This window comes from Alexandromys fortis, unplaced genomic scaffold, assembly GCF_014885135.2.
Source record: "Alexandromys fortis isolate MF-2015 unplaced genomic scaffold, M_Fortis_MF-2015_v1.1 scaffold_12, whole genome shotgun sequence".
Taxonomy (NCBI): domain Eukaryota; kingdom Metazoa; phylum Chordata; class Mammalia; order Rodentia; family Cricetidae; genus Alexandromys; species Alexandromys fortis.
Genome location: NW_026067937.1, coordinates 17668003 through 17680751, shown reverse-complemented (window position 1 = coordinate 17680751; position 12749 = coordinate 17668003). Strand labels below are relative to the sequence as shown.

Here is a 12749-nt window from a genome sequence, read left to right as displayed (position 1 = left end):
CGTACCCACTGGAGTGGTCCTTGCTCAGCTCATATTTGTGCAGTCACATAGATGATCCTTTATGTGCATAGCTTTTGACACTGCCAGATGACGGTCTCACAGCAAACTCCCCGATCCTCTGACTCTTACAATCTTTCCACTTCCTCCTTGGCAGTGTTCCCCTTGCCTTAGGTCTGCAAATGTTTTGTAGATTTATCTGTTGTAACTGGGCTCTACAACTCTGCATTTTGATTGAAACACATGTGCTTTTTACCTGGTTCTGGCCATCAAACTTAAGTTCTTAAGAGCATGCCACTGACTGAGCCTCTTCTCAATAATTCTTTGAAAAACATTTGTGGTTACGATGATTGCAGAATTGATTTATCAATTAGAGGATGAGAACTATGTGTTTAGCACTTGTAAAAGCAGATCATTCTGAAACGGCTTTTAAAACATCAAATGTAACATCTTGACTACTCCTGTGTGTGGGCGTAGGATTATTGGTGGTAGGCTTGACAGAGACTTCTTGTCTGTCCTGGGGCATGATGGTCAGATAGATCTCTTGGACAGAGTGAGGTACAAGGAGACATGGCAGGTAGACGGGGGAACCTGGAGAAGGTAGGAGTCCTGGATGGAGATGCTAGAGCTGGGTGGGGCTTACATTGGTCGGCTGGGAAAGGGAGGTGCTGGGAAAGAGACTTCCATAGAGCTGACAGGCGTATATGCCTGTGTATGTGTGTCTATGTATCTGGTGTGTGTACTGTGTATCTCTGTTTGTGGTGTGTGTGTTTTCATTCTAGATGCACCATTCCCTTTATAGAAATCTCAGTAACAGAGGCAGTTTGCATGGTCCTGCTCTTGTAGTATTGATTAGTAAGGTCTGAGCTGCTTGTCCCACTGGCTAAACAGTGATAAGGACAGTAAGTAATTCCCTGTCTGTGACATGTGTTGTGTATTATGGGATCTGTGTGAGAGATGTGTTTGGGCAGCTTCCAGAGACTGTTCACCTCTGACCCTGCCTTGAATTGTCTTGGCTCATAGATCCGGTGGAATCTGTTTTTAAGCTAACACTCATCTTTTGTTTTCAAGATAGGATGGTGTCAAACATCCCTTCTTAGGGAAAGAAAAAAATAGTGTTAACACGACTTTTGGGTATCAGTTCTGTTTTTGGGAACTCAGTTCATGACAGCATACAGTTTCCTGTATTTCCATATGAGCATCTGCATCAGAGTTATTGTGGAGTTCAGGGTCAACTGTGCCCTTCTCAAATTACTTACAGTCTGTGTGCGTGTTTAAATACATCATATAGAATATTACTTTTTTTTTTTTATAGCTATGGTTGTTCAGGAGCTCACTTTGTAGACCAGGCTGGCCTCAAATGGACAGAGACCCACCTGCCTCTGCTTCCCAAGTGCTGGGATTAAAGACGGGTGCCACCACTGCCTGGCTAATATTTCAAAGTTTTAAGTGGTATCTTTTTTCTTCTTTCTCTCCATCTCCACTTTTGAGCTATAGGCCCTGCATCTTTAATGGGTTGCTTTAAATAGTTCATTATGCACATGTCCATGTGGGCCGGATTTGACCTTTTGGAGCATAGGCTCCCAACACAGCCTTCTTGGTCCATGTGCTGGCTTGTCTGCTTCTCTGTCCATTTATTCAGGCCTGTTTGAGAGGATCACATGGACTCTCCGGCACATGCAGTATGCTAGTTGTAGATGAACAAATATGTGACATTTCGGATGTAGAATGTGTGCTGTTTAATCACATGTTTCTATAGATTGCTTTGTCGGGGTTCTTGCCTAGTTTGTATCTCAGACAATGGGAAGTCTGATCTACTCAGTGTTTCTGAGACTGTGGCCAAGGGGAAGAGTATGTGTGAGTGACCTAATCATAGAGGAAGAGGAGGACTGACTCTACCATGTGTTGAGCCCTGCTTGAAGTTTTAATTGGTTGTAATATTATTGATATCCCCTTTAATGGTCAGGAAGTTATTAGAGTTTAAATTGTTGAATTCCCTTTCTGTGATGCTAATGTATTTGGCATTTCTGTTCTTTTGTCCAGGATCCAAACTACTGGATACAGGTGCATCGCTTGGAGCATGGAGACGGAGGGATTCTAGACCTGGATGACATCCTCTGTGATGTTGCTGACGACAAAGACAGAGTGAGTTCATGGCTGGGCAGTCTGCTCTAAGGGCAGTTTTCCAGGATGAGAGTGGCAGTGGGGAGCCCTTCCCTTCTGCGCTCGAGACACAGGTGGAAAGTCACACAGGCCACCCACTCCCTTTTGATCTGTGTCATAACAGACATGAAGACCCTCACTGCCCAGTGCCGGACAGTAATGACTCTCCTGTCACTGGAGGTTTAACACTTACTCTTTAGAATTTTTACCCAGCAACTTTTACAATGAAAATGCAACAAAGTATTCTTTGTCATCCCACCCTTATTTTTGCCAGACACAATGAAGATCTTGTTTCTAATCTCGTAGGATATGTGGCATCTTCCAGTTCTGGTCTCAGTGCTGGCTCAGAGATGGCCCTGTATGATGACTCACTTCCTTGAGCCACTGTCTTGCTACGAATGGCTGTGCATGGTCCAGGCATTTTTGTTTGTGCCGTGTGTGCTTTCCTCTCATGAAACTGCCCACCACTGCACCCCCTGTCACCTTTCATCTGTGTTTCTTCACTACCAGCTTGAAGGTCGTCTTGGTTTTGCAGGCATAGTGGTTCATGCCAGTTTATGCTTGCTGACTCCGTGGAGGGAATGGGGAGGAGTGTAGCTTTTAGCATGATAAAAATGTGTGACTGGGTGCTGGGCTCTGCATATGAAAGTCAGCAGATTTTTTTTTTAATTGCACTGAGATGATGAGAGTGGCGGGGCTCACAGAGCTTCTTGCCCGCACCTCCTGTTGTGTTTGGCTTGAAGTGAAATTGCACAAGGGCCCAACAGCCACAGACGCAGCTGTGTCTCCGCAGCTGTGCTGAGGTGGTTGCAGGTAGCCCTGGTCCTCATTACTCTCCAGTGTTCACACATGGGTGTTTAACCAGCCAGGCCACTTTAGGAGGCTCTGGAGCCGCAAGATTGTTGGGACGCTCAGCTCATCGTGACTGGCGGTCTTCCCCACTCTCTATCTGTGTTGTTGCTGGACTGAGCTGGCGGGCACAGCTGCTGATGCCCTCTCAAGCCCGTGTTTCTGGTAGTTGATATCATGCCTGCTGTGAATTGGATAGGAATCCTACATAGTTTCTTGAAATCTCAAGAAAACAAACATAGCAGGTACAAGTATTAAAAAATTCAAGGAGGCCTGAATTCCCAGTACATGCTATGGTAGGGTTTGTCATTTTGTAGCTACCATGGGCCAGTAACATATTGTGTCAAAAAAAAAAAAAACAAATCTTTTAGGCCTGTTTGCAGTTTGATGATGATTTTCTTGGGTGCTATTTCTCCCATTAGGGGTTCTCATTTAGCAGGGCTCACGCTCGGTGATTTCCTTTGAGCACTGTGAAGGGTCCTGAAACTGTGGTTAGTTTGGTGTTGGTTCAGTTCTGAAGCTGAAAGCGACTTTGGAGACCTGAAGAATTGATGGTGCTTTCCCAACCACAATGCTGGAAATTCACTGCTATACTGACTGTTCTGGCATTCCTCTCTGCTCCTTTATTTTCCTTATTCTCTCTTTTTCTGCCATCCATAGTGTGTGCTCTGCAGTAGCTGGGTAGAGTATAGTCCAAGTCCACTAGGCTGAGATAGTTGGTGCTTAGATCCTTGGGACAGTTTGTCATTCATCAGTTGGAAACCATGTACACTTAACTGCATGATGACAAAGAACCAGGAACAAGCCACACTAGATCTGATTGTTAAAGGCTTTGCATATCTAAATCGTGTGATTAGTAAACTGCATTTTTGCTTTGTAATCTTGTACGAATCAGATGATGATAAAGCCTTGCATTCGTTAGTGTTAGAAAAAGGTTTGAAGTTTTAGGAAGTGTAATTGTTGTTTTAGTTTCCTATCATGATTCCTGAAGTAGATTTCTAAGTAGAATGCTAAAGGATAGACTGGAACATTGTAGCAGGAGTAGGAACCATAGGCTTAGGACCAGCTTTTCTTCCCTTGTGCCCTCCCGCCTCTTGGGGCATGGTCTCACACACATACCAGTTCATTTGATGAATTGCTGCCCTGCAGATCCATCTCCATGATTTGGTGGATCAAATCATATCTCACTCATGACGGGCAGTTCAGGCTGCACAGCCATTTGGTGGCTCATTGTCAAACGTCCTGTTTCCATTAAGGACTAAAAGCAGGCCAAGAGCTGCCTCTTGAAGGGAGAATGCCTAGCAGTGGATTGTGATAGAACCTTGGTATAAAAGCCCAAGGGTTTCCACTGTCATTACCTAGAGGCGCTGGCTAGAGACTCCAAACAGCATCCCTATCTGCCACAGTCATGTTAAGGACCACTGTCTGCCACTGCCACCTCAAATACCATTGGATCTACTAGATCATATGACCTAAACAGTGGAGCAGCCTGAACAGCAGCTTGGACTTGTTGATGCTCTGGGCCCTCCTCAAAGCCAGAAGTTTTCTGAGTCACTTGGTAAATGGGCCAGAGTAACACACCCAAGTGAAGGATTTGCTGCTGTCAGAATCTAAATAGGCCACTAAGCCTTCCTTACTTTTTTGGTGCTGGGAAAGTTCGGATACTTGTCCTTCATATTAGGGATATCCCTGCATGCCCTACATCCCTGGGCTCTGAGAAGTTTCACTAAGGTATAAAGTCCCTGAGTTTCGGTTAGATTTATTTTCCCTCCTCTGATGCACGCTTGTGTTACCAGAGTGGTTACCACCTCCTGCTCACCTGGTCTAGTCATCAGTACAGTAGACCAGTGTGATTTTTTTTGTGAAAGGGTGAGAAGATTAACATCTCTTCAAACTGAAATTAGACAGATGGTTCAGTGGCTGTGAGCACTGGCTTCTCTTCTAGAGAGCCCAGATAGTAACAACCATCTGTAACTCCAGTTCCAGGAGTCCAGTGTCCTCTGTTGGTCTCTTGTGTACATACATACATAATGCATACATACACACATACATATGTACTTACATACATGCATACAGGCAAACACTCATGCACATAAAATAAAAAATAAAATTAAGACACAGGACTGAGGAGTTATATGCCCTTGAGGTAAAACTGTGAAGGTGTACTACTGGGATTGCCAGCTGAAGGCAATTTCTTCCGGTGGTCCCAATTAATGGCTGTCAAGAAAAAGAGCATTTGCTGATCAAAGATGTGTGCCAATCTCCAGATCTGTTCAAGCAGAGACACCACATCTGGTTTAGTTGTGGCAGTCGGAGTCACTGTTGGGTTAAGTTTTCGGCAGTTAGCTGTCATTCCCCACTATCCATCTGTCTTCTGCACAGGCCAGATAGGAGAGTTTGGGGAAATGTGGCAGGGGCCTCTACCCCTGTATCATCCAAGTCTTTGAGGTTGGCCTTAATTTCTGCAATTCCTTCAGGGAGGTGATACTGTTTTGGCTTACGGTTCTCTGGTAGAGGCAACTCCAGTGGCTTCCTTATGACCTTTCTATAGGTCAGGGAGCCAGTGTGGGAAATCTGTCAGCTTCTAAGTGTAGCTATTCCAATTTTATACTCTAGCACTGGGGAAAAAGCCACAGGATGAGTCTGGGACCCCTTGGACTCACTGTGACCTTAGACTTCTGTCAAAGCTCCTTTGATTGCCTGACCTCCACAAGTCTCTAAGCAGGCTACGATGCTTTCTGGTGTCTCCTAATGCCAGTGTCTGTTTAACTAGTGTTCAATAGACCCCACGAGTCTGATTATCTCCCCCTCCCCCACCAAGGTACAGCTGTCCTGGTAAAGGCCATAGGTCCTTCCGACAAAGGATAGGCGGAAGGCTTACATCAAAACTCTTTGATATTGAAACAAGGTCTCTCCTCAAGTGGATCCAGCTGCTCTTCCCTTCCTTAAAGGGTTCTGGGCTGTGAACCACACAAGTCTGGAAACTGGCTGATGACCTGTGCTAGCCGAAGCAGCCTTTATTTTGTTGGCTCTCCAGTGACAACTGAAAATAGTGGTGGTGGTGGTTCAGGTGACGAGGTCTGCACTCGAGAAACAGACCCCTCCGTGGGTGTGGAGAGTGGGTGATATCGGGGGTCCCTGTGGGTGCTGGCAACCAAGCTCTCCACAAGAGCAGCCAGTGCTTTGAATTGCTGCACCCCATCTCTCTAGCCCGAATATGGTTTAATCTTAGTAGAAACAATTACGGTTTGCTGGAAAAAGTTTGAACGTTCAGCAGAAAGTGTTAATGCTGCTTTTCCGAGAGGGGGCTGTATGATGGATTTGGAGGGGGTGTCTTCAAACTATCGACCTTAATTTGTTTTTCTCGGTATTTCTCTTTCTGCTTAATTCTAGTAGGAAGAGAGCATTAGGCGCATCTAAATATAGCTTTGGATGGGAGCTCCTTTTGTGATTGCAGCTTTTGTATGACTTAGCGTGGGAAAGGGATGATTAAAAAGTTTGATAATGCGAACTTGAAATACCTTCTATAAATGGAATTCTCTAACCCAGCTGTCTTGATTAATTTCTTCCTAATGGACTCATTTTAGTGCGGCTCGGAAGGGAGCATTTAACTTAGCCACCCATAGGAAACCAAATGTCTGGCTAATTAAATCAAAGCGATAGTTCCTAGCATTTAAATATTTTCTTGCATTCTGGGTAGGGCACAGCAGTTCAAGTGTGGGCAGAGGCAGGGGTGGCAGGGAGTGTAAAAGGGCAGAGTCAGATCGGAAGAGGCTATGCTTCCTGCTGGGCGGTGGGGAGGTCACAGGGCTCTGAGAAACAAGTAGGGCCTTTGTGAGTGGACACACTCTGGTTGGTGTAAGCTGGTCCCCAGCCTCCTCAGAAAATGATAGAGAAGCGCTCTCCAGGGCTTCCTAGTCAGGCAGGAAGAGCAGAGAGCCACTCTCCGGCTGTGCTCGTCGTTGTAAGCTGATGGTCAGGCTTCTCTTGTGTTGCTTCATACACCAGGGGCATTTCGTACTGCGGTGCCTGGAGCCACATGGTCTGACTTTAAGCACACAGTCCATATTTTCCTCCCCCGTGGCTTTGCGACACAAGCCCGGGCAGGCTGCTTAACCTTAGTTTTACTATCTGCAAGTGGGGGTAATGATTAAGCCTAAGGATTGATCGAATGGTTTTAGATTGTGGTCAGTCTTGGGAAAGGTCCCTTGCGGGCACCATTGGCAGTTGATCACCAGCCCTGCTATCAGTGGTGCCAGTCCTCTAACCCTGCTAAGGGTTCAAAGGCAAACACTAACCGGGCTGTTCTGGGCATTTGTTTTATATAGGTGATTAGCTTCGGTTTCCTTGGCCTGTTTTTACTTTTCTATCAGCTTCATGCAAGCCTGGACTGGCAATGGAATTCACCTGTAATTGCTGGACAAAACACACAGGCTTCTATATCCTTAGATTTTGATAGTTCCATATATATTATATATATATATGTGTGTGTATATATATATATATACACACATGTGCCACGACATCCCTCGCCTGATCTCATACACTCAGCATCAGCAAATCATACAAACCACTAATTAATTGGAAATTAGGATTTAATTAATTAATTAAAATCAAGGCTTCAGAACACATTCAAACCTAAAGACGGCACATTTGAGGTACAAACGATGGCTTGGCAGGTAAAGGCATTTTCCTTCCCGCCGATGACCTGAGTTCAATCCCTGGGACCCACACGGTAGAGAGAACAAGTCCTGTGTCCTCCTCAGACCTCTTCACGGAGGCCAATAGCATGATCCTTTTTAGTGTTTCATGTTATTTCCAGAAAATGTGCATGAAGGAGAAACTAACAATTACCTACTTAAATCCTTGTCTGTGTTGGCGGAGAAGGATGAGATACCCGGGGGACAGAGGAGCAGGGGAAGCTAACAGCATGATCTTTGTTCTCAAACACTGAAAATAGCAACGTGGACTCTCAACTCCTTTCCTCTGTCAAAAGAATATATACATTGATGGTAAATATATAATATCTATGTGTGTGTGTATATATATGTCCTTGAAATGCGCTTATGGATGGTTGTGAGCCATCATATGGGTGTTGGGAGCTGAGCGCCCTTCTTCACCGCAGCAGTAAGGGCTCTTTACTCCTGAGCCATCTCTCAGCTCTTAAGTTGTATGCAGTTTTCTTTTTTACCTTGATATAATCACAGTTTTGCTATAACTCTTCATTGAATCTATTACTTTATAAATTATTACACCTCCAATTTCTCATTCTCTAACCCCTCCCCTTCCTCCTCCTAGAAATCCCGAGAATGCCCCTCAGGCCTGGCATGACTAGGCAAGAGCTCTCCCACAGAACATCCCCTCAGTCCTCATATCTCTTGCGTGACCTCTTTGGGGAGAACATAAACAGAGCCTTCCTTCCCTTGCCAGGTCTAAGGGAGGGTGTCCCCGAGCCAGAGTGTGTGGTAATTGTGCATTCTGAATTCTGTATTCTCTTAATCCAGTGTGTCCACCTGAGCACCTCACATCCACTTCTCATTCACAGGGGAGGAGAAGGTTCTCAGGGCTTATATCCGGTGGTCCTATGAAGAGACCCTGCAGTGCGGAGGGGCTGTGCTCGGGTGCCATCCAGAGCCCCTGCTCTCTTGTTACCCATGAGCTAGAGGCTTCCTTGACTCTGATAGATCCAGTCATCCTCAGCCAATGCCAGGGTGTGTTGCTACACCCAGTTTTAGTCTTGACAAACTACCAAGCCTGTTTAACTGGTGAAGGGTGTTTTAATTTGGTGCTCTGGGGGCTGTCCCTGGATGATCCGGGATCCACGGTGCCCTGTGCAGTCTTGGTCAGCTTCCAGGGAGGACTGCATGAATCAGCTGGAGCCCCTCCTCCCCTGTTTCAGGCCCGTGTTCCTCCTGATCACCAAGGAAATTGCAGACTGGATGTTTGGGCTTTGAGGACTCTGGAAAACAATTTTGTGCTGTACTTAGCTTTGTGTTCTGGGACATCTTGGTTCTCCTCATCACCCGATGGCTAGAAATGGCAGAGCAGTCCAGGCAGAAGCGTACAGGGAAGTATTTCTCCTTCTCTGGCGCCTCCAGGAAGGACTCAGTGAAGGCCCTGCGGCTGTCAAGGTCTCTGAACCTCAAAAGAGCCACTTCAAGAGTCAGCAGAAGGCAGGTTGGTTTCTGATCCCTGTGAACTTCCTCGAGAGTTGGGAGAAACCTTTTGTTCTTCTCTGTGTTTATTCCTCAACAATCTTTGGAGAAAAGCTTCCGAATTAGTGTGAACACCTCCGCCTTCAAATTCTTCCTGTTGTTCTCTGTATTCCCAGTTTCTGTATGGATGTGTGTGATTTGAATGCCTCTTCATTTCTTACACAAGTGTCGAATTTGTGTCTTACAAATAACACTTGTCATGCCACCAGAAGATTCTAGTTTCTCATGTGTACTCTCCCAAACACGACTTTAAGGGATATATTTATGTTACCAGAACATCCTACAAAACAGATTAGGTAACTTTTACATGCAACAAAATGCTAGACTATAAAGTAAGCCAGCGTGTTCACTTTCGTAGAAGTACCTATTTCACAGAGTTGTAATATAGTTCATTCCTTCTATTTTCAAAGTATTGGATGAAAATGATGGGAAGTGGGTGCGGCTGTGTTCTTGACGTTTTGCTTTACTGTTTGTACGTGGTTTTATAAGCTTAGTCTGTGCGAACGAGACGGGCTTGCTCTGCACCCAGCTCTGCCTGCTGTGAAGCTCCTCTGGCCCCTGCTTCCTTGCTGGGTGGGGTCTGTCTGTTTCGGGGATTGGATTCCTGGCATCCGCCGAGCCAGTGCTGCCTGTTTTCTACTCAGTCCCGCATATTTTCAGTTTCTCCTTCCTGCCTTATTTTCCTTCTGGTCAGAGAGGTCACAGAGGCCATCTGTATGCTGGAAGCAACTCAGAGACATTCTGAGTCCTATTTATTTCACTTCATGAACAACGATCTCATGTAACCCAGGCTGACCTCAAAGTCTAAGTTGAGGATGGCCTTTAGCTCCTAATTCTCCTTCCTATACCTCCCAAGTTCTGGGGTTATGGGTGTGGGGCACTCCCAGTTTTTATAGCTACTTGTATCCTAGGCAAGCATTACCAGCTGAGTTACAGCCTCGACCTTATAATTATTTTATAAATAAATTATTTATCTCTAAAATGTTTATACATATTTTATAAACAAGCAGTTTCAGCAGGAATCACAATAGCAGATGTTTTGCAGTTAAATATTTTTAGCATTCCGGATTTATTTCTACTGATAATATTTTGATTGGATCAGTGAAATTTGATGAGTCCTAAAACCTGTTATTTATTTATTTAGATAATTAAAGCTTCTCCGCGGAGTACATGGGATGTAACAGGAAGGAGGAGATCAAGGCATAGTCTTGAATTGTCACTGATCAACTGTCCAAGGTTTCCTCCTCTGGCTAAGCAGGAAGTGAAACTGCCTGACCCTGAGGGTGCAGTTGTGGCCCCAGTATTTGACACCTGAGCGTTTTGGTTGTAGTACAGGAGTCCACAGAAAGGAGTCCATAGTGGCTTTGTGGCAGCTGGGTGTCAGCCTCCAGTCCTGTCCGAATCTGGTGTGTTAATTAAACTGTACCATGCATGTCTAACTCCCTGCCCTCAGCCTTCGCATTGCTCATCCCAGGGGTAGTGGTGGCGTTGTCTTGCTCTTGTAAAACACACCGATTAAATTCTGAGCTATTAGCAAGATGGTGTTAATTTGCATCATAAATAGGAGATATGTGGCTTTTGGAAGGTTGCATGAGGACATCGGTTCATGGGAAACACTCACCTGTGTGAAGACATGGGGTGTTTTGCTTATGACAGTTCAGAACACTGGCAAAAGAGAAAGGGAATTTCCTTTGCTCTGATGTGGGAAGCACCCCCTCTACAGAGCATGGTTTTCCTGCCAGGAGCCAGCCTGTGGCTTTGAGAAATGCCAAGGTGGAATTGTTTGTACACATTCTGGGGAAAAGGAGGTATGTTAGGAAAGTATAATGCTCCCTCGGGTTTGTCAAGAAAATTAGGATCATGTATTAAATGGAAAAGATATAGCTTCCGGTGGTACCGGTCTGTAATCCTAGCATTCTGACGAGCACCCAAAGCCAGCCTGGGCTGCGTAGTGTAGACCCCTGTATCCACAACAGAAGTGGACCCCGCCAACTCGACAACCCCACTAGAGATTAACAGCCACATGTGGGGACAGTCTACTGGGGGAAGATGTGAAGGGTTTATTTTATAGGATTTTATGGTAAAAATTCTCAGCAAAATCTAAAAATAGTTTTTTTTTTAATTTTCAAATTTATGTGTATGAATGTTTGGCTTGCTTTATTTTTTGGTACCTGTGGAGGTCGGGAGAGGGCACTTGATCCTCTGGAACTGGAGTTTAGGATGGTTGTGAACCACCATGTGTGGACTGGGAACAGAACCATGTCCTCTGGAAGAGCAGCCAGTGCTTTTAACCACTGAGCCATCTCTCCAGCTTCCTTACTTAACTTCATACCCCTTTGTCCCAACACAAAGGAGGTTTGGGGTTTTCCACTTGTATGTAAGTATACATGGACCGTATGAAGACAGCATATCCAAGTGTGTCCTATGGTTGTCCTTGTTCCTAAAGTGATATGAATTATATAGAGTATAGAATTATTATCAGTTGAATTTAGTTATAATTACACAATTTTTAAAGATTTATATCATGTGCGTGTGTGTGTGTGCGTGTGTGTGTGTGTGTGTGTCTGCATGTGTGTATCTGCATGTATGTCTTTGCACCACACTTGTGCAGTGCCCTCAGAAACCAGCAGAGAGCATCAGAACCTGGACCTGTACTTAAGGATGCTTGCTAGCTGCTGGGTGCTGGCAACTGAAGCCTGCTCCTTTAGAAGAGCAGCCAGTGCTTAGCAGCTGAGCCACCCTCTGGCTCCCACACTTGTGCTTCTATGAGTCTTTGTCTCCAGTGCGGATACTGCCTGCCACTTGCAGTGACGAGAAATGCCAATGAGTGGTTCTGCATGGTACCGCATTGCATGTCACAGAACACTGAAACATGTGTGTGCTCTGGCTGAGAGGCCTCCTAGGAAGCCACTTGCTGGGAATATACGCAAGTATGTTTTCTTGTTTTAGAAGGTGACAGTAATTTTATCTGCCTTTTTCATTTGTAAAAGGAATAATGACTTAGACCCTTACATCTACCATGCGCATGTGGCCTTGCTTCACTGGCAGGATCCCCAGCTGGTCGCAGAGGAAGAGGTGGCACCAGCAGCTGACTTCTCCCTGACCTCCGGGAGAAATGTGTTCTTGATGAGTCTTGTGACACCAGTCATTGTGTAAACACCAAGATAATATGAATCTCGGTTTCTACTTACTCATGTGTTGTACTTGGAGCTTTTGCTTCCTTAGCAACCTCAGTTAATGTGGTTTCTTAATTTGTATGCAACTTAATCATTCAAGGGTGACATCTCATTTTTTAAAATATTTAATTCTGGCTTTCTCATAGGCAGTTAGGCAAAACGTACATTTATCAGCAGTATTCAGCTAGCTGAAGCCACAAACCCCAAACAATCTGGAATATTTGCCTCCCTCTGTTTCTTTGTGGTAGATTCTCTTTGCTCTAAACTAAGTATTCCTTGTTGAGAGTTTCCCGGTTTTTAGCCCTCATTGAAATGATCTACTTCTGGGGGGGGTGTCTTGTTGTTGTTG

General features: G+C 45.1%; 1 protein-coding gene across 17 annotated transcripts in view; it reads left to right on the top strand.

Moving 5' to 3' along the window:
- Positions 1 to 12749, top strand: part of Pard3 (par-3 family cell polarity regulator) — a 482565-nt gene that overhangs the window by 89101 nt on the left and 380715 nt on the right. For all 17 annotated transcript variants that reach the window (XM_050147184.1, XM_050147175.1, XM_050147180.1 and 14 more), the window contains exon 2: positions 2041 to 2142. In XM_050147184.1, coding sequence (XP_050003141.1) covers positions 2041 to 2142 — 102 coding nt within the window. The remainder of the gene's footprint in view (positions 1 to 2040; positions 2143 to 12749) is intronic.